A 21,358-nucleotide genomic window follows, 5' to 3' on the forward strand; every position below is an offset into this window, starting at 1 on the left:
CGCCTGGGCCGGGCACCTGCTCCCGTCCTATAGCTGAGCTATCCTGGGAAACCATCAGGCCCCTGGGCATGACCTGCACTCTTGTGAGAAGAGGCACGAAGCAGGAAAAAACAGGCCCGGACACCTCCAGCCTCTCTGACAGCCACAGACAGTAAATGGTACTGAATGGACCTTTTAATATTTGTGAGGTATTATTCCACTGCATTTTTATAAAAAATCTGTAACAGACTGAAGACTCGGGGCCTAATTCTTCAGATTATGGTAAGGATATCTGAGGATCCTAACATCCTGTGTCTGCTTCCCACCAGTCAGGAAGCCACAGAACGCACCTGAGAAGCTGTTAAAACTGGCCCTTTTATAAGGAAAGTCAATCAGGACAGAGCATGCGTGTCACTGTTGCGAGTGTGCGTTTCCTTGTGAAGACCCGCTTGCAAGGCCTTCCGCTTGGGGCTCAGCAGCAGGTCTCATGAGCCTCCTGTAGAAAGCGCAGAGCCCGCAAGTGCACACAGCTTCGGTTCACTATGGCTTATAATCGGGGCCGACTCGAGAATAAGGCAGCATTTATTGTCAGATCTGCAGAAGGACAGCGTGGAGCAGGGGAAGACAGAGGCAGGTGTCTTAGGGCTGAGCCTGCAACACCCCTGAGCTCGATTCTCAGTGTGTCAGGAGGTTCTCTGGGCCACCCCCGAGGGACGGGGCTGGACTGGACAGGGCCCAGCCCACCCACATCTCCGCTAGCATGGCAGGGTCACTGTTGACGGCAAGTCCACAAGGCCGCGGTACACACCATCCCCTCGGGGGCAGCACGGAGCGACGCTGGAGGCCAGGAGCCCAGGCCGGTCCTGTCGAGTCACTCGCCCCCAGCTCCTGCGACAGGCCGCACATGTATCAGCAGGACCCTCGGCCCTGAGTGTGCCCACATTTACATCAGAAACAGGACCGCCACTCTGCTGCTCTGCTCACCTCCTGGCTTCCCAAGCGCTCCAAGCACAGACCCACCTAAAAAAGCTGAGAAAGGCCGACATCCAGCCCTACTGAAGACCCAGGTCACTGTCACCTTCAAAATCTCCTATTTCCCCCATTAGTACACTGCTAACGCTTATTTTTTTTAGAAATATAGAAATTTCGTATCAGAGGAAGTTACTCCCCAAATCACAGGCATTCCCAGCTGAGCACCTCTGCCCTTGACAAGAAGAAATGGAGCCTCAAGGCTCTTAAGTGGGGGGCCTGAGCAGAGGCCCAGTGACCCCTAGTGAGTGGAAACGACCCCCCCACCCCCACCACCACTGCAAGAACTCCAGTCCCCAAAGATGGCAGTTCCAGCCAGTCTCAACATCTCAGCGTCCTCTTTGGATTTCATCCCTAGGGCATGAGCCAAGTCTAGGGATCAGGTTGCTAGCTGTATGCTCGGGATTCCGGGGGAGACACCACCGCTGATGGACATATGGCAACAGAGAAACTGTACTCTGTGCAGACTGGGCACCGCCGGGACCGCCAGGATGTGACCCACACGCTCTGGACCAAAGTCAGGCCTCCGCGGGACGCAGGAGGGTCGGCAGGCTGCGCTCTGGCTCCAGGGTGGCCCGCGCCGGCTGTCATCACTGCTCATCGGGAACCTCCCGGAGCCCTTCGCTGTGGCGGCCCCGCCCACTGGCTTCCAGCAGGGCCCGGGCCTCGGGGTCGATGTCTAGAATGCTCCTGGTTTTCCTGACCTTGGGAAGAAGGAAGGAGGGGTGTGTTCAGCGACAAAACCAGCCGGTGACGTCCTGCCGCTGGCACATTTCTCAGAGCAGACTCAGGGCCCTCCTGATGCCACAGGGAAATGCAGGAGGCAGGGGCTCCGGCCCTGCCCCCACTGTGCACCCCCGACCCTGGGAGGCCATCGCTGGGAGGTGACGTGGTGCAAGGAGGCCAACAACTCATTGTTGAACCCTGGATTCAGAAGGGACCCCAGACCCTCCTCAGCTTGCAAAGGAGCCCCTGTCCATCTGGGACCCCACCTCCCTGGGGTGGTTCTTTTAGGAGACCGCCCACAGATCCCAAACAGGACTCCCCGCCCAGCTATGCACCCACAGGCATTCCTCTGGCCAGCGACGGCTGCTGGAAACAAGTCTGGGAAAACCCATCTCCAGGTGGAGGTGTGAAAGGTGTGCAAGGGATCAAGCCGAGAGAGAGGAGAAGCGCCCCCATGCTCACCAGCTCTGTCTTCGGGGCGTCTCCCACCGCCCACACCTCCATCTTCTGGAACTGGAAGTCCTCCTGGGCCGACAGCTGAGGGCTGCCGTACGTGGTGCATGTGGGCTTGGCCTTGCTGTGTCCTTTCCCGAAATCAACGTCGATCCACAGCCCAAAGTAACCGTGCTGTCCGCCCATGCCCTGCAGAGGGAGGCACATCAGACCCCCGAGGCCCACCCCAGCCCTCAGGCCACAAGGGCGTGCGGAAGCGAATGCAGCTTTCTTCTTTTTAACTGTGAAATGATATGGATTGGTACAACTGGAGGGTCCCACTGCGGGTGCCTAGAACACTCATCCAGGTGTCCTGAGTCCCACCCAGTGGCTGTTTCTCACGGGGCTGCGCTGGCAGGAAACACAGGTCAGGTCCTCCCTGGTGGTCCAGAGGCTAAGACTCTCCACTCCCAATGCGGGGCGGGGGCCGGGTTCCGGGTTCCATCCCTGGTCAGGGAGCTAGATCCCACACGCCACAGCTCAGTTCGCCCACCACAACTGAAGACCCAGCGCAGCCAAACAGGTAAAATTTCTTAAAAGGAAATGCAAGTGACGACAGAGGACGAAAGCAGGCAGACGATCAGACCCAGACGCTGCAGTCCCTAAAATGAGGGGAGGGGTCCACCCAGCGCTCGAGGCCGGGAAACCTGTGCCCGGGCCCCAGGCCCCAGGCCCCTGTGCTGGAGCAGGCATGCAGGGGGCAGAGGAGGACGCTACCTGGCCCTAGGCGAGAGGCCAGTGGGAACAGACCGCTGTTCAGCCTCTCTGGTCCCCTTCTCCGGGTGCCACCTCCACCGTTGCCTCTGCCCCGGGGCCCTGGGGCCCGGAGTTAACGCTGAGCAAGGGACCAGGGCGGACACCAGCCGCACTTGGGGGCCGCCTCTCCCTGCTGGCCGACTACTGACCCCCTGAGGCCAAGACCCTCTCCCCCGTCGACACCAAACTGCCCTTTCAGAAGGCGTCTCGGGCTGTCGGGGGGCCCGAGGGAGCCCCAGAGAGAACCGGGGAGGAGCTTGGGGCCCGCTCCACACCGCCGAGGTTGACCCACCTTCCCCGCCCCTCGGCGCTACAGAGTCGGGACTGGGAATTTCCCAAGAGATGCTTCTCGTTAAGCAGCGGGGAAGAGGAGGAGACTGGGGCTGCCGGGAGACGCCTCTCGCACCCGAGGTAAGCATCTGTGCGGGTGCCCATCCCAGCTCCTCGCACAGCCCTGTCCCCACCGTCACCTGTGGGCTTCACTCCTGCCCATTTCTTCCTGTGGCTGAGTCCAGCCTGACGGGTCCAGGGAGCCTAGCCCTGCCCCCGGCACGAGTGCCAGGGCGGCGTCTCCAGCCACAAAGGCCACAGACCAACCACTTGATGACCAGGAAACTGGCGGAACCCGTCATTCACACACAAAGCCCAGAAACGCCCCAAAAGAGGCCCCGTTTTTTTCCGAGGGAGAAGGTCGATCCTGGCTGTCGCTCCCGGCGTCAGCACCCCGAGATCCGGGCAGGATGGACTGGACACCACACGCTGCCCGAGAAGTTGGGCGCACGCCCCGGGGCACGTCGGGGCCGGGGCTGGCACCATGGGGTGGACGGCACCGCAGGGCCGCGCCCCGCCCCCGCCCCCGCCCCCGTCCTTACCAGGCCATTGGGGATGGTCTGCTGCCCTTGATTCAGGTACATGTAGTGGTCGTTGTAGCCCGTGCAGGTGTACACGGCCATGCTGGGGGAGATGGAGAACAGGAAGCACCTGTCGTCCCCTGAAAGGGAGCAGAGCGCAAAGGAGCCGGATCACCCACCGCAGCCGGGCACGGGAGGAGCAGGAAACGCAAACAGGCCCTCTCAGAAGGCCGAGCTGGAGGAGCTTCTTGGGGTCCTCGGTGTGCAGGGGTTGGTGGGGGGGGGGTACCACACTTAGGGGCAGAGCCCTCAGACCAGCGGGCGGATCCCAGACCCACGGCTGCCCGGGGCCCGTAGGATGAGCTGCGGCTGGGAGGCGAGGGTGACCGCCAGAAAGGAACATGGCGTCTGCCTGCTGGGGACGCCGCCCCGCCTCCCAGAGTCAGAAAGAGCACAAAGGGCAGGTGGTTACTGCGGGCCCCAGCTGGGCGCCCGCACGGCCTCAGGCATGCCATCCAGAGAACAGAGGATGCCTGCAGATGCAGCTGGCTGGGCAGGGGGCCGCACCCAGGGAGAGGTGACCCTCCACCTTCACCTGGGCACAGGCATAGACATGCTCCACTCAGCGGAGGTGCAATCAGAGCTCCAGAAATGAGGAGCCCTCCACCTCAGACTCCTTCCCCACCCCCATGCACTTACTGAGGGGCGGTTGCGGAGGGCACACACCCCCACCCCGGGGAGCTCCCAGCTAGGTGGGAACCAGGGACGTGCCCCACAGCCATGGGACCTTCGCCAGAAGCACTGCCCCACCCCGGTGACAGTGTGAGGGCACCTGAGAAAGGACCCAGCTCCGGCTCTGGGGAAGGGAGCTCCAGGAAGCAGGCGGGGAGCCCGAATGCGGAGGGGGGACACGAGGCGGGCGTGGAGCCCCAGGAGGCCTTAGGGAGGACAGCCCTGGGTGGCACAGAGTCAGGACCCGCGATGCTCAGGCCTCCCCTCCAGATGGACCCCGGGGGCCTCCACAGGGACTCAGCTCCTCTGAAACCAGGAAGGACGGCCTGAGATGGAGACAGCCAGGTGAGGGCCCCTCCGTGGAGGAGGGACCCCCGCAGGGACGAGGCAGGCCTGAGGGAACAGTGGGACCCCTTGGCTGTAGAGCGAGGTTTGTGGGCGCTGGAGTTGGGGGGGAAGGAAGGTGAGCCTGGGGAGGCCACCGGGACCGGGAGACACAGGGCTGCCCTCCAGGCTAAAGACTCAGGCTTGAGTCCATGTGCCCAGAAGGATGGGTCTCGCCTCAAGTAACAGCCTGGTCCCACCCGCAGCCCCGGGACCATCACTTCACCTGCTGGTCCCAAGGCTGCCTTTCAGCCAGGGTTCCCTGGCTCCCGGTGCTGAGTGAGGTGTCGGGGCCACAGAGCATGGACCCCACACTAGTCCATCCTAGGATCCACACCCAGAGGGCAGGGCCACCTGGGGAAGACGACCCTCCACTCCAGGGCACATGGCAAGCACCGAGGAGTCACATGACCTACAAAGGCGTCAGTCCCACGGGGGGCTCCTCACCCGACTCCCACCACCACACCACCCCCCTTCACCCCACGGTTTACAGGCTGCCCTCCCCATGGTTCTGGGAACCCCAGGCCCAGAGAGGGTAAAGCACCCCGCCCAGGACGGAGCTGGACTCTGCCCAGCACTGCGGGCCTTCGGCTGCCCCTCGGCCGGCAAAAGCGGAAACGAAGTGACCCTGTGGGTGTCACGTCTCCTCAAGGCGCAAATACTCGAGATGACTGGGGCACCAATATGTGAGAAACGCCCAGGACGTGAAAGGCATCTGCAAGGCTGGGCTGCCCCCTGCCGGAATCCTGGCAGAAAGAGCTCACGTCTGAAAACCTGGTAACTGCTCTTTCCCAGTTCTTCAAACAGAGGAATGAATGCTGCTCTCATAAATGAAAGCTGGAGACACAGCGGAGCTGAGCTTTGGGTTAATACGAGAGGAGCTGGAAGAAGTGCAAGTTTCGTCTAGATAATAATGACTCTCGGGGCTGTTCTTCCACGTCCTCGAGCAGAGCCTCCAATCACAGAGACCCAGCTTTTCACCCCCAGGGACCCCTCCCCATGATGCTGTGACAAGGTGGGCAAGCGGCTCTCTGTCCCTAACCGTGTACACCGACAGCGGAGCCAGAGCTGGGCTCCTGCCGTCCTGCTGCAAGTTTGGGGCGTGGGTGGGTGTCGGCAGAGGGCGCTGGTAGGGCCGGCTCCCCAGTAAAAAAAAACAAACCCTGGGCACTGATGCTCTAACACAGCCCCACTGGACAGCACTGCACCATTTAATGATGCTGAGCCGCTGTTTCCTCGCCTGAAATCCGGAGGTGAGGACACCTGTCCGGCTTCCCTGACCCAGCAGCCAGAGGCTATGCAGAAATGCGTGAAGTTAAACCTCATAAACACCATGCTTCCCCATCCTCCCAAACACATCTAGAAAAAAATGCTTGGGGGAGGAGACGGAAGAAACAGCGCACACGGGCTGGCGGGCTCGGAGGTCCCCACATGGCGGATGAGGGACCAGAAATCGCCAGGAACGCTGCGCTACCAACGTGGGGCTATTCACCTTGAAACTGAGGCTTGACTTCCCAGGAGCAGGAGGCGAAGCCTCCGAACACGTGCCCGTCACGGTCCTCCAGCAGCACCAGGCAGGGCCCCCCGTGTGCGATGCGCCCGCAGAGCTGGGCGAAGCTGTTCCCGTGGAGCTCAGTCGCGAAGAGCAGGCGCCAGCGGAGCCGCCGCTCCTGGGGCAGGTGCGAGTTGATGTAGATGACGGACAGGACATCCAGGATGCTGGCAAACTCCCGCTGAGGGTCCACCTGGCGCTCAGGGACCAGGGTGGCCAGCTCAAAGGATGAGCGCAGGAGGAGGAAGCCCTGGTGGATGACCAGGCTCAGAAACGTGGCCACGTGGTGGGCCCGGAACACCCAGTCCTCAAGCACGGCCCGGTCACAGTCACGGTCCAGCCACTGAGGGCCCAGAAGCTTCCCGCCACCTAGTGGAGGAGAAGACAGTGCTGGGGGGTGGGGGGCAGTGACATCTCCTTCCATCTGCTTTCCTGAACCTGCTCTGTCCAACAGGGGAGCCACACGTGCGTTTCATCCGCATCGAGATGTGTGGCGAGTATCAAATGCACATTCCGTTTCAAAGACTTAGTGTGGAAAAAAAAAAAGTGTAAAATAACTTGTGGTTTTTTTTTAACATTGCCAAGGTTAAAGTATATTTTGAAAATTTTCTTAAAATTAATCTCACTTGTTTCTTTTGGCTATTTTCATGTGGTTACTAGAATATTTAAAATTTCACATGTGGTTTACTTGCAGTTCACATCCTACCCCTGTTGGACGGTGCTCATCTAAACAACTCAACATCAATGCTCTTATCTTTTCTCTGCATTCCCAGCTGCATTTCAGAGGCAGTTACACCCTCCCCCTGGGGCCCTGAAACTCCCCAGCACCCCTTCCTGAGAGGGCTGGCTGCACCAAAGCCACTAGTTTAACAAAGCCATCTGGGAAGGACTCAGACGTCCACTGCCCTCCAGCTACGTCAGGCTGGCGGTGGGGTAGTCGCTAAGTCGTGCCTGACTCTTTGTGACCCTGGGGACTGTAGCCCCCACCAGGCTCCTCTGTCCATGGGATTTCTCAGGCAAGAATACTGGAGTGGGTTGCCATTCCCTTCTCCAGGGGATCTTCCCGACCCAGGGATCAATCCCTGGTCACCTTCACTGGCAGGCGAGTTCTTTACTAAGCCACCAGGGAAGGCCCACATCAGGGTAGAGGTTGGTAACGTCCTGGGAACCCCTCGATTTATCTGGGGAGAACGGGTTTCATTAACTACGAAACTTAAAACTTAAAACTGGTTATGCTTCATGGTTCTAAGCAACACCTATGGCTCTGATTTCCGTTTCTCACCTACTAAGAACAGAGGTGGCGCGGCAGTGGCACCAGAAGACAGACCAACGGGACTCCATCCAAACATGACGGCCTCATACATTCACAGCAGATTGTCTCACTATTCTTTCCAAGTCCCAACTATCTCGCTTAATGTTTCAAACTCTGTCTAGAAATCCAGCTTTATAATAAATCAGTAACGCTTTTATAAAATAAGTCAACTTTGTTTTATACGTCAACAAGGCTACAAGATTCACCTCAAGGCAATTTTAAATTCCAAGTAGATTGAAATATATACTGTTTCTCCGCCAACAACAGCAGAACACGTTCTTCTCCAGCAGGTCTGGAATAGTCTTCAGAACAGACCATATGTTAGGCCATAAAGCATGCCTTGTCAAACTGAGAAGAACTGAAGTCACGTAATGTATGTTCTTCAGTCACACATAATAAAATTACAACTCAGAAGGCAATTTGGGAAATTCACAAATATGTAGAAATTAAAGAGTATACCTCTGAACAACCAATGGGCCAGAGAGGAAATCATGAGGGAAGTCAGAAAACACTGAGCTGGATGAAAACCAGAACACAGCATAGAAAAGTGATGCGAGTCAGCTGAGGCAGCGCTTAGAGGGGGACGCACAGCCATAAACGCCGATACGAAAAAGAAGAGCGACCTCAAATCAATAACCTAACCTCCTACCTTGAGAAACCAGATGAAGAAAACCAAACTAGACATCGGAATCAAGATGCCAGAGTAACAGGACACAGAGCTCACCTCTTCCCACAAAGACATCAAGAACACATGTACAAGACTTCCCCGGTGGCCCAGCGGTTAGGAGTCCGCCTGCCAGTGCAGGAGACATGGGTGGATCCCTGGTCTGGGAAGATCCTACGTGACCCAGAGCAACCAAGCCCACGCAGCACAAGCACTGAGCCACGTGCTCCAGGGCCCGCATGCCACAGCTACCGAGCTCGCGTGCCACAGATACTGGTGCGCGTGCCCGGAGCCCACATCCTGCAACCAGAGACGCCACCACAATGAGAAGCCCACGCGCCACACGAGAGAGCAGCCCCACTCACAATTAGAGAAAGACTGCACTCTGCAAGGAAGACCCAGTGCAGCCAAAATCAAGTAAGTAAAAAAAGAAGACATCTATAGGCCGTCCTCAAAAAAAAATCTCCAAAATATAAATGCTGGAGAGGGTCTGGAGAAAAGGGAACCCTCCTACCCTGTTGGTGAGAATGTAAACTGGTACAGCCACTATGGAGAACAGTGTGGAGGTTCCTCAGAAAACTAAAAACAGAGCCACCACACAATCCAGTAATCCCACACCTGGGCACACACCCAGACAAAACTACAATTCAAAAAGATCCATGCACCCCAAGGTTCATAGCAGCACAACAGCCAAGACGTGGAGACAACCTGAGTGCCCAGTGGCAGAGGAGTGGATAAAGAAGATGTGGGGCCTACATACGACCGAATACTGCTCAGCAATAAAAAAAGAGCAAAGCAAGGCCATTTGCAGTAACATGGATGGACCCAGAGATGATCATACTGAGTGAAGGAAGTCAGAAAGAGAAAGACAAAGTGTGCTATTACTTATACGTGGAATCTGAACAACGACACAAGCCAATACGCCTGTGAGACAAAAGCAGACTCACACTCACAACAAACAGATGCGTGGCTGCCAGCGGGAGAAGACGGGGGAGGACAGATTGGGAGGGTGGGGCTGTGCGTGCGTGCGTGTGTGCACACTTGGTCATGCCCGACTCTTTGCAACCCCGTGGACTGTAGCCCACCAGGCTGCTCTGTCCATGGGATTTCCCAGGCAAGAGTACTGGAGCAGGTTGCCATTTCCAATTCCAGGGGATCCTCCTGACCCAGGGATCGCACCGCGTCTCTTGTGTCTCCTACACTGGCAGGCGGGTTCTTCATTACTGTGCCATCTGGGAAGCCCGAGGTTGGGGTTAGCAGATGCAAACTATTATAGATGGACTGGGATAAACAACAATGCCCACTGTAGAGCACAGGGAACCATATTCAATATCCTGTTACAAATTATAATGGAAAAGAATATATTTAAGCCTAAATGAGTCACTTTGCTGTACAGCAGAAATCAACACAACACAATCCACGACACTTCAATTAAAAAAAAAGAAAAGGAAAAACCAAACTAAATTTAAAGGAAGCAGAAGAAAGGAAATAAAAGACTTGAAGATAAATAAAACAGAGGTTAGACAACAGAGAAAGTCCACAAAACCAAAAGCTGGCTCTTTGAAAATAACAAGAAGTGAATACAACTTTAGCTAGACTGACCCAGAAAAAAAGAGAAGGCTCAGATGACTAACATCAGAAATGAAGGTGGAGACGTCACTACGGACCTGGCAGGAATTAGGATTATGAGGAAATACTATGAACAACTGTATGCCAAGGAAGAGATCATCTCAATGGTCCTCCAAATTTGGAAGACGCACTTACTGACTTTAAACTTTAATATGAGATGGCGTGGAACCACTCTCCGACGCCAAGGTCTAGGGACTAGCACGGGGCACTTGCCTTGAAGCCTCATCTCGGAGCACAGCTGGGCAGCCAGCACCTGCACCCTGGATGGGGAGCCTGGGGGTGGCTTCTGACTCCAGCCTCGCAGCTGCCGTCTGTAGTTTAGCACGTGTACCACAGAGCCAACCAAGTCCTCTGTAAACTTGGAAGATCACAATTTCACCATTAATTGCACCACCATTGTACCTCTGACCTACATCAGATCAACATGGAGAAGGGCGTCTTGTCTCACTAAGGCCAACATGGCGGACCCCAGGGTGGGAAGAACCACGTGACTTGGGTAGTTATTCAGCTTTCCAACGATGCCCTCGGCTGGTCTAGTTGGCTGATGCCTCTTTGTCCGGGAGTCCTGACCTCAACCGGTTATGTGGTCCAGGGCCCCCCAGGGGGCACTTCTGCACAAGGCCTCCATCAGCTGCTGCACCATCCTAAGCCCCCCACCAAAGGCCACCAACACTGCCTGGGGTGGCTGCAAAGTGCCTGGTGGCCTCTCACCTTGTGGACATCTCTTGCTTTCACGGGACCTCCTAAGGCAGAAATCATGTTCAGGATCACAAGACTCTTCTCCTCGGCAGTTCCTTTCAACAGGTGGGACATGGACACTGTGAACTGTTCCTGGGAGACGCGCTCGCTGGGCCCCTTTGCCTTCCCGCTGCCGTCCACCCTGCGCATGCCCTCAAACAGTCTGGTGACCATCTCGGGGGGAAGAGCGTCCCCCACATGGCCCTGCAGGGACAAGCGGGTGAAAATCCCAGACAGGGTGCAAGTCAGACGCAGTAGGACGATGGGAAAACAGCTAAGGGACCAAGACCAACCGCAGAGAACCTTCCCGGACCCCTGGTGCACCATCTCTGCCCACTGAGGGTGTCATACCACTCCAGGACCCACACACCTAACGTGTCCCGGGCTGTGGCTCATCTGGGCCATCAAACTCTTCCATCATCTGTCCCCATCCTGCCCTCCACACTTCCCAGTCTCCCCAGACTGGCCATGTCCTTCCTGCCTCTGGCCACTGGCTGCTTTTCACTAACATCTTCTCCATTCTAGTTCCGGCAGCTGTCATTTGCATATCTGGATTTATTTCCACATGGAACATACGGTCTGTGTAGTGCTACACTGGTCTCCTCTAGATTAGGGACCTCCAGATATATTAACTATCTATCCACGTTCTTTGTGCTCAATATGCATCGGAAAGTGGGGGAGGGATAACCTGGGAGGTTGGGATTGACATATGAACTCTACTATATGTAAAACAGGGCTGCCCTGGTGGCTCAGACAGTAAAGACTCTGCCTGCAGTGCGGGAGACCTGCGTGCTATCCCAGGGTTGGGAAGATCCCCTGGAAAAGGGAATGGCTACCCTCTTCAGTATTCTTGCCTGGAGAAGTGCATGGACAGAGGAGCCTGGTGGGCTCCTGAGTGACTCACATACACGCATATAAAATAGGCAACTAACAAGGAGCTGCTGTATAACACAGGGAATTCTACTCAATCCTCTGTAACGACTTATATGGGAAAAGAATCTAAAAAGGAGTGGGTGCACGTATTTGTATAACTGACTCACTTTGTTGTGCACCTGAAACTAACACAGGACTGTAAAGTCACCAGATGGGCCAAAGATGCCTGTGATGTTGCTGCTCTCTGAGCACCCAAACGCACGTGGTTAAGAGCCTCACGGAACGGGCCCAAAAGATGGGGAAACGGGCAGTCTTCACTCCCTGTCAGGTGCACCCTGACCCTGAAACTTCATTATTTTGAGGGGGCAACAACAAAATTCCTAGGACAACAAACACTTACGAATCCTGAAGGCCAAGGTGGACTTGAGACTTGGTGGTTATCAGACCCACAAATACAGCCTGGGCAGCCCGTCACCCATTGCAAGGAGAAATCAGGGGACGGTGGTGCAAGAGACGGGAAGCAGTCAGCCCCTCTGGTCAACCGCAAGTGGGAAAAGTCCCTGAACAGTGTGAGATGAAGGCAGAGTGGAGCAGCTGCCACACTGACCACGGAGCCCACAAGGCTGATGCCGGGAGCCAGCACGGGAGATCCCACCCACGACAAGGTCATGTAGAGAGGCCTGATGGGCAAGGCGAGTCAGGTCTCAAGGGGTCCTCTGCCTGAGCATCTACCCCGAAACCAAAATCTGTGTGTTTGCTGTCTGCTATACTATAGTTTTCTGACATTACCACCTTTCTCTGGAGAAAGTTAACTCAGAGCTCCAAGTCTCCTGCATATAAAAAGAATGTCTCGGTTTAAACCCCTTTGATGGCTTTCTAGCTTATCTGACAGGTCTGCCCGGACTTTTACAACTTGTGGATTGTTTACGGCCCCCAACCGTAAGAGGCACAAAGGTTAAAACATCTTAAAGATATAGAGCCTTTTAGAGCCAAGAATTAGTTTGGGGAAGAGTTTGTTGAGTTACTGTTTGCCACCAGGCCTCCATATCCTTTATCTTTTAGGCACCTGGGAAGATATTAATCAATGTAAACAGGATGCAGAAATAGGAATATAGTAGTTTTTGATGTTAGCAATGCTAGACTTTTGAGTTAATGAATTTTCTCTTTGTTATAAATCACTGTACTTCTCTTCCTCTGTTATAAATTGTTGCGTCCTTGCTATGTAAGAATGTAACTTTATTTAGTGCTTTCTGAGAGTGGCACCAGACTTTGGGAAGAACAACACTATTACCCTTATCAGAAAAGGGCTGTAAAATGCTAATTGGCCTTCCGGCCAGATGATGTAAATCACCTAAGACTTGTGTATACAACTAGGTATGCAGAGAGAAAGCCTGGTCTCGATAAAGAGTCAGGGCTGCTGACGCTGCATAATTTTGTATTATCCATTGATCTCTATGTAAAATCAAATGTATAAAAGGCCTTTCCGGATAATAGAGGATGGGTCTGTCACTGGAAAAACTGGTTTCCCCCGTGTCTTTTTTTCTTACTCCTTTTGAGGCTGAATTCCCCTCTGGGGCGTGGAGGCTCTCCGTGTCTCCTTACTTGCCCTGGCTTCTAAGACCCGCGAAAGAGGGAGCCTAAGGTGGGGCACCCTCCACTATTCAAGTGGGCGCCAGTGGCCTAATGTAGACGGTGCAGGTTCCTTGTCTTGGAACTTTATTAGCTTTCTGCGTAAACCAAGTTATTCAGCCTCTCTTCTCCACTAAATTTTCCTACTACACTATTTCTTCCTAATCTCTCTTTATATTTCTAAATAAATAAGTTTTTCCTCGCCACGCCGTCCCCGCTTCGAGTTACCCTGGATCCACCAGGGCTGGACCCCGGCAGGCTGACAGTCGGTACTATCTGTTTCTTCACAGAAAACACATCTCTCCGTGTTCCCACACCTGCCTTACAGGAACTGAGGGTCAGCAGCAGCCTGACTCCTGCTCCAGACTAAACACGAACTCCCAGATGTTACCCTTGCCTTCAATGCCTGCAGAGAGAAGGCTCTGGGCGAGGCACTGGAGCCAAGCTTCTCCGACGACAGAGCATCGAACAGCCTGTTGACCTCGGCCTGCTCCGTGGGGAGAAACCGCGAGGAGCGCTCCTGTCCTGGGTGACTCTTGCTGTTCCCCATCTGTCCCTGCGGCTGGCAGGACTCTGCAGGAGAGAAGTTCACACCCGTTAGAGACAGAAATCAAATATGTATAGGTGGCTCAGCTGGTAAAGAATCCGCCTGCAGTTCCGGGGGCCCAGGTTTGATCCCTGGGTTGGAAAGATCCCCTGGAAAAGGAAATGGCAACCCACTCCAGTATCCTTGCCCGGCGAATCCTACAGACAGAAGGAGCCTGGTGGGCTACAGTCCATGGGGTCGCAAGAGTCGGACACATGACTTAACGACTAAACCATATATATATTTTAACTATTTTGCTGTTTTATCTTATTTTATTGCCCCATGCCGTGTGGGATCTTAGTTCCCTCACCAGGGATTGAACCCTTGCCCCTTGCATTGAAAGTGTGGCATCTTAACCACTGGACCACCAGGGAAGCCCCAAAATATGTCAATCATAGAAAATAAATGTCAATAATTATATGGTCAAGGTAAGCAACATGGATTTACTTGCAAAACGCAGCAAAAATGCAGACCTATGTAGTGTTTTCATGTGGTAGAAATTATTATTATTTTTTTTAGTTGCTCAGTCGTGTCCGACTCTGTGACCCCGTGGACTGTAGCTCACCAGGCTCCTCTGTCCATGGGGAGTCTCCAGGCAAGAATACTGGAGAGGGATGTCATTTCCTTCTCCAGGGGACAAATTAGTTGACACAAATAAAATGCGAAAACTCAGTCAGATTCCTCTGACTTCTCAAAGCCTGCTCATAACTGCTAACCATCTGGATTTCTTTGTTCCAAAATAGTTTCTAAGCTAATGTAACTAAAAGGTAGAAAAATCAGGATTTTAATCAAAATATTCATTTTTTTAAAAACCTGAGTTGAAAAAATAATCTATAAGGGTGGATGATTACACGTATTTAAATAAAATCAACACCTTGCAAGTATCACCTACAGAGCAGAAGTGCCGTGGGACACGTTCTTCCTTTGTGATCCTGGCTTCTCGTGGTGGCTGGGCAGCCTCGGGCAAGTGACCGAAACTCTCTGCGCCCCAGGTTAATAATCACAGCCCAACCTTATATGGATGGGATCATGGCACATGCTAGCCAAAGCTGTGAGAACCCAGCCTAGGCCTCATCTCTGGGAGGGATACTAAGAGAGGCTGGCACCCAAAGGCAGGTGGCCCAGGGGCTGCAATCGGGTCCCAGACCTCATTACAGAAAGGGGTCCAGCACCATCCGATCCACGGATTCAGACAGAACAGCACATCCGAGATGAAGCAACCACGTAGGGGGCACAGTGCCACAACCTCCTAACTCCTGTCTTTAGACTTCATCTGGGACCCACCATGGTCAAACTGCTGGGGAGAGGGGCACCCCACCAAAGCAACAGCCGGTAAGTTTCCCCCAGGTCACGTGGAGGGGGCAGGCTGTCCACAATCCAGGTGGAGCGTGGATCACAGACCTCAAGAGGAAGTGGGGTGCACGTGGGGCCTTTCTTCTTACTGAAGTGAGATTCACACAACAGCACAAAATGGCCCATTTCAAACTGAGTGAGTCAGTGGCATTTGGTACACGCACAGCGGGGTGAGACCACCACCTCCATCTAGACCCAGAACATTTCCATGACCCGAACAGAAACTCCATGCCCATTAGTGGTCACACCCCATTCCGGGCTCCCCAGGCCAGGCGGCCACCAACACACTGTCCGTGTGGAGCTGCCTGTTCTGGACACCTCGTGTGAATGAGTCGTCCAACACGTGGTCTTTGGGGTTTGGCTTTCTTCACTCAGTATAACATTTTAAGGGTTCATCCATATTGTAGCATGAATGGGACTCATTCCTTTTGATGGGTGAGTAATACTGCAGTGTATGAAGAGACTGTGTTTGGCTTATCCATTCAGCTGTTGATGGACATTTGAGCTATTTTCTATCTTGGGGGTGCTGTGAACATATGTGTACACGTACTTGTTCAAGTCCCTATTTTCAGATTGGGAGGGGGGTGGATATACCTAGGAATGGAATTGTGAGGTCATATAATCTAATGTTTATTTTTTGAAGAATTACCAAACTGTTTTCTATTTTATATTTCCAGCAGCAAAGCATGAGGGTTCCCATTTCTCCACATGCTCTCCAACATTCTTCCATGTTTTACTCCCACCATTGTGGGGCAGGGGAGGGCATCTGCCCTTAAGAGGAAGTTTCCAGCACAGGGCTCCTAGAAGGGGCTCCAACACACTGCTGGAAATGGGGGCTTACACAATGCAGTTTGCGGCTGTTGCTCACAGGCCATTTGACCTAAATGCTTCTACTGCTCAGCTTTCTCAGCAGCTTAAGAGCTGAAAAGGAAAGCCTTCGGCCCCCGGCTAGGGTTCCAGTCTGTGAGAGGCTTCCTTATCTCTGAGATACAGGGGGCGGCGCCAGCTGGTGCCTGGTCTCCCTCGGGGGCACAGCCCAAGCGGCTTTGCTAAGGCAGACCCATCCTCTTTGTCAACTCTTCTAAGAGCCCAATAAACCACCTGATCGCGTAGGACGTGCTGAGGAGATGAGCCATCTGCACCGTTCTGACCGGGAAGGGGGCTGTGGGTTATTTTGGGACCCCACATGGTGACCTGATCTGCCTGGGGTTTTGCTTCTGCTTATTGCTACCTCCGCTTTGCTTACATTACTGGTAAATCACAACAGCTTTAGTCAAAAATATTTTCAGATTCATACCCTCCCCAAGCAGGGAAATTCAAGATTTCTCTCAAGATCTCTGTTAATTTATCAAATCACCAAAAACTAATCCCTCAACCTTCCCTGCATCCCTATCTTGTTATCCTGCTGAAATCTTGAAAATGCAAGTGTATAAAAATACACCCTAGGAATTCCAGTTTGTTCTCAGGGTCTTCATACCAAAGGTCATCACGCCTTTTCACTTCCTCTAGAAAACCTGAAGGTTTGTGACAAGAGAAGGCCCATGACTCCTATGCTGGGAGAGATGACTGCCTTCTGAACACCTGGGGGGTTTTTGAGATGTGAGTACAGCTCCACCTCAGAGCTGGACCCTCCGGGCTAGCTGACAGCTGTGCCCACCCCGGTGGGCTCCCAAGGCTGACCTGGCAGATGCGTGTGGTCCACTAGGAACGTCAGATGCCAGACCCCGTGAGCAGTTCCCTTGGGTCCCCTGTCTGGCTCGGAAGGCCCTCCTGTCTGCCTCTGCACACCTCACCATCTCCTCAGCCTCAGGTTCCAAGACTACCCAGTGTTCCTGACTTTCAGAGAACTGACTGTTCCCCTGAGGGACACAGACCCCTCCTTGCTCACTCTGCTTGGACCCCACCTCCACCTCCCACCCACCCCCAGGGTCATGCCTGACTCACTTACCCGTAGAATCTGAAAATCATAACAGAGACTCTGCCCCACGGCCACCTGGCGGCCAGCACCCGAGCCAGCCTGGCGCATGTGGACACGCGGACACACTGATCCAAGGCCTGGCATTCCTTGCCCGCCCCTCAGGTGGACAGCCCGTTCCCCACCACCTCATCAGATCCTGGGTGCAAACTCCAGGAGGCCGGCCTGGCCCGGGTCCCCCGCATTCGGCCCCCAGGGGACACACTCCAAGGCCCCAGGCACTCAGGGGCCCCTTGGATCAGTGCCCTCAGTTCACCACCCGTGACCAGCCCCTCCCCACCTCTGCACCCCACAGCCCACGGTGCCTGGTTCCCCAGGGAGAGCTGATGGGACAGGGGATCCAGCTGATACCACCTGGAGGTATCAACAGTGATGCCTCTAAATGCCGCACCTCAGATTCCCCACATCCTGGGAGAGGGCCTTCCTTCTCAGGACCAAGGAATCGCTCTCTCAGGGGCTACCAGCCTCTTTAAGGGGGACAGCTGGGGCTGGAAGGCCACTGGCCCATAAATGCCTCTCCTCGGACATCCCCTTCCATGGCTGAGGACCCAGTGCAGCCGGGGGCTGTTCCCCCAGGTCACGGGGCCCGCCGCCTCCAGGATGCTGGCTTTCCTGACACTGGCACAGGCATCTAAGTCCTTCCACAGAGGACGGCGTTGCCTGGGCCAGGCCCCATCAGAGGGCAAGCGGACAGAAGCCTCAGACAGGGCCTGCAGGAGCATCCCGTCCAGCAAACGCTGTGGAGACTGGCGGGGAAGGGATGAGAGCACACAGAGGGGTGGCGAGAACGTGTCCCGAAGGACACATTCTGGCTGGGTTTCCAGCACCCAGGGGTGGCTCACCCAGGAAGCAAACACAGTGCACAAAGGTGCAGGGCAAATCCAGGGTCGTCCAGGCGAGGTCTGGTGTGGGGAGGGCGCCTGAGGCAGCTACAGAGCAAGACTGGCGCTCCTCTGCCTCCACCCAGCCCCTCCTCGGACCCACCAGAAACAGGCTCCTCCACTGCTGTCTGAACACCCGTGGGAAAGGACCGAGGCTGGGCGAGGCGCCTGCAGGGAGGACCGGGGCGGGGGCAAGCGGGGAAGAAACGTAAGGAGACGTGCAACCTATGGCATGGGAGCTCAGGGCCGCGCCTGGAGGACATGCCAGGAAAGGCCCAGAAGCGGGGCAGCCAGCAACACTGGCTTTCCTTCCAGGAAGAGGGAGAACGGGGAGTGGCGGCCCGGAGCTGGAGCCACAGGCCTGGAGTCAAGAAGAGCTGGGAGAAGGAAAGCCTCTAGGGCCACGCCCCCTCGGCCCACCAGTCTGGGTGTCTGCAGGGCACCGGTGAGAGGACGCATCTCAAGACAGCTCTAGGAGGCTTCCCTGGTGGCTCGGTGGTGAGGAATCTGCCTGCCAATGCAGGAGACACGAGTTCGATCCCTGATCTGGGAAGACCCCACATGCCGTGGAGCAACTAAGCCTGTGCACCTCAACTACTGAGCCCAAGCTCTAGAGCCAGGGAGCCGCAGCTCCTGAAGCCGGCATGCTCTAGAGCCCACGCTCCAAGAGAGAAGCCACTGATATGAGAAACCCGAGCACCAGAACCAGAGAACAGCCCCCGCTCGCCGCAACTAGAGAAAACCCACCCAGCAACAAAGACCCAGCACAGTTAAAATTACATAAATAAAAGTGATAATAATCATAAAAACTGGCTGAACGACTGAATAAGTGAATGCAATCTGAAAAGAAAAGACAGCTCTAAGGACACCCCGCCTCCTGCTAAAAAGGCCCCCAAAAGGCAGGGTGAAGTAAAGGCAGTGGTACAGCGTTCCCAAGTCCATCCTGCCTGGACGCCATCACCTGAACCAGGCCTGAGACCTCTTCAATTAACTTTGGGGAGGAGCTGAAGGCCTTCGACGCGCCCTTACTTCTCCCCAAAAGCACGTTTCTGAACTTTCAGTCCCTGAAATGGTTTTCTCACAGGACGGTCCTGGGTGCACCTTGGTACATGCAACAGACTTTTTCTTTCCTGGCAAGCTGTGCATAAAACCACCCAGAGCTGGCCTGAGTCTCCCGCAGGGTTACATAGATCATGTTCTCTGTCAAGGGGACACACCCAGATGTTCCTTTAAGGTTGCTAACCCCGGTGGTTCTCAACTGGGGGTGGTTTCCTCTCCCAGGGGACAGCTGGCAATGATGTCTGCTTGTCACAGCCAGGGAGGCTGTGGTTCCAGCCACTGCTGCCATCTAGTGGTTAGAAACTAGCGGTCCTACTAAATACCCTACAATGCACTGGACAGTCCCCACAACAAAGAGTACCCTGCCCCAAATGTCAGGAGGGCTGGGGATGAAAAACCGGTGGAGCGGAGGGTCAGAGCAGGACAGTCGGCATTGGAGTGCGCTGATCTCCACAGCGCTTGCCTCTCTGGACAGGGGATGCAAAGATGTATAGAGCGGAGGGGCAGAGCAGGACAGTCGGCACTGGAGTGCGCTGATCTCCACAGCGCTTGCCTCTCTGGACAGGGGATGCAAAGATGTATAGATCTGAGTTCAAGTTCTGACATTGGTTGGTGTGACTGTGGGCAAGTAACTAAGCCATTTCCAGCCCTAGTAAAACAGGGAAAGTGCCTCCAGTCCTGTAATGAGGAGGAGGGGGGAGGATTAAATGAGGTAACACAGGGCATTTAACTCAGCTTTCTGGAGGCCAGAGGAGACACATGAGCTCAAAGCAACAAGATCTGAGACCTTGAACCCAGATCTACGCATCTGCCTTGCAACAAGGGGAACAGCCCAGCTTGGAAGAAGCAAACCTCTCAGTGCTGGGGAGGGAGCCAGGAGCTGTTTTTCCTGCAGAATGGACCACAGTAAACTGGCTGGCATCCAAGGATGGCTCAGACGACTCTTTTCAGGGCCTTTCTGAAGGTTCCCATCCTCAGGAGACACCCTGGACTCCCCACCTCCTCCAAGGGAGCATGGTCCTGGGAGCAGTCACCTGGCCCTCAGTACACCCTTTCTGGGAAGACTCCAACCACCTCATCTGCATCAAGCTTTGTTTACATCCCAGAACCAGCAGCCTTTCTGGGAGGGGTCAGCTTGAGCCTGGGCCAGCTGCTGGCTGCACAGAGTCCCTGCTGGCCAGAAGGTGACCTGTCCCGCTCCTGCCCCATGCTAGCCTCCGTCCGTCCAGGGAGCCCCAGTGACTGATCTGCAGGGGGCACTTTCTCCTCCTCTCCCCGCTGCCCTGAATTTAGCCGTCAGCGTCACTCTCCTGGGACAAAGCAAGTAGGTTGTGTCCAACTCAGCACACACTCCAGCACAACCCCCTGCCTCGCCTCTTCCCGAAGATGTTCCGCAGTTCTTCCCGCGTCTACACAGCTCTTTCTCGCTCTCCCTCCTGACAGCTGGCCTTCACCCTGGGGACCTTCCGGCAAGCATCGGCCTGGAACCCTCTGACCTCAACGACGTGAAAAGTAGGAGTAATTCTGTGCTCCAACTGACCTAGCGGGGATATCCTCCCTCGCAGCTGTCCCCCTATCACTCCCCACTCCACCCCAAGGCAGAAGCACCGGCTGCCAGGAAGGGTCAGGGCCCAGGTCCACCCCGGCACTAACTGCTCCCGGGACGAAGGTCATCATCCCCAAAGCTTCGTTGGTCAGGCTGTTCCCTCTGGGCCCCCAGGCCGGTGACCTTCCCCTACCCCCAGCCTCAAGTCCACCGCTCGGCTCACCGAGGTCCTGGCCCTCCTCCCCAGAGTCCACCGATCTGCCTTTCCGGTTGCAGTCCAGATTTTCGTCTGGAGCGGCCCAACCCCGTTGCCAGGCGACTACGCTGACAGACAGCTCTCTGTCCCAGTCGCAGGAGTGAAAGTCAGGGGGTGGAGCGTGATAAAAATCCAGCCAGTGGGTATGCACAGAAGAGGCGAGGGCGGGGCCGTGGGCGGGGCCAGATGCAGGAAGAAAGGAGGTGGGACTCCCGAGGTGCCGCGCCGGGGGAGGAGCTGGGAAGCGAGCCGGAGGCGGACTCGGGACTCGGCTTAGGGCTGAAGGGAGGAGCCAGGGAAGAGCACGTGGGGAGGGCGGGGTTTCTGGTTTAGAGCGAAGAAACCGGTGGCTGTGG

General features: G+C 55.2%; 1 protein-coding gene across 1 annotated transcript; it reads right to left on the minus strand.

Moving 5' to 3' along the window:
• Positions 1-1,318: 1,318 nt before the first annotated feature.
• MEAK7 (MTOR associated protein, eak-7 homolog) lies at positions 1,319-21,004 on the minus strand. The gene is made up of 8 exons (XM_068993265.1): positions 20,970-21,004; positions 13,744-13,919; positions 10,818-11,048; positions 10,320-10,464; positions 6,442-6,870; positions 3,855-3,973; positions 2,197-2,376; positions 1,319-1,712 (listed from the first exon to the last, which is right to left on the minus strand). The coding sequence occupies exons 2-8, from the start codon at positions 13,894-13,896 to the stop codon at positions 1,599-1,601; spliced, it is 1,371 nt and encodes a 456-aa protein (XP_068849366.1). The 5' UTR covers positions 13,897-13,919; positions 20,970-21,004; the 3' UTR covers positions 1,319-1,598.
• Between the last annotated feature and the right edge of the window lie 354 nt (positions 21,005-21,358).

Source organism: Capricornis sumatraensis, chromosome 20 (assembly GCF_032405125.1).
Source record: "Capricornis sumatraensis isolate serow.1 chromosome 20, serow.2, whole genome shotgun sequence".
Taxonomy (NCBI): Eukaryota; Metazoa; Chordata; class Mammalia; order Artiodactyla; family Bovidae; genus Capricornis; species Capricornis sumatraensis.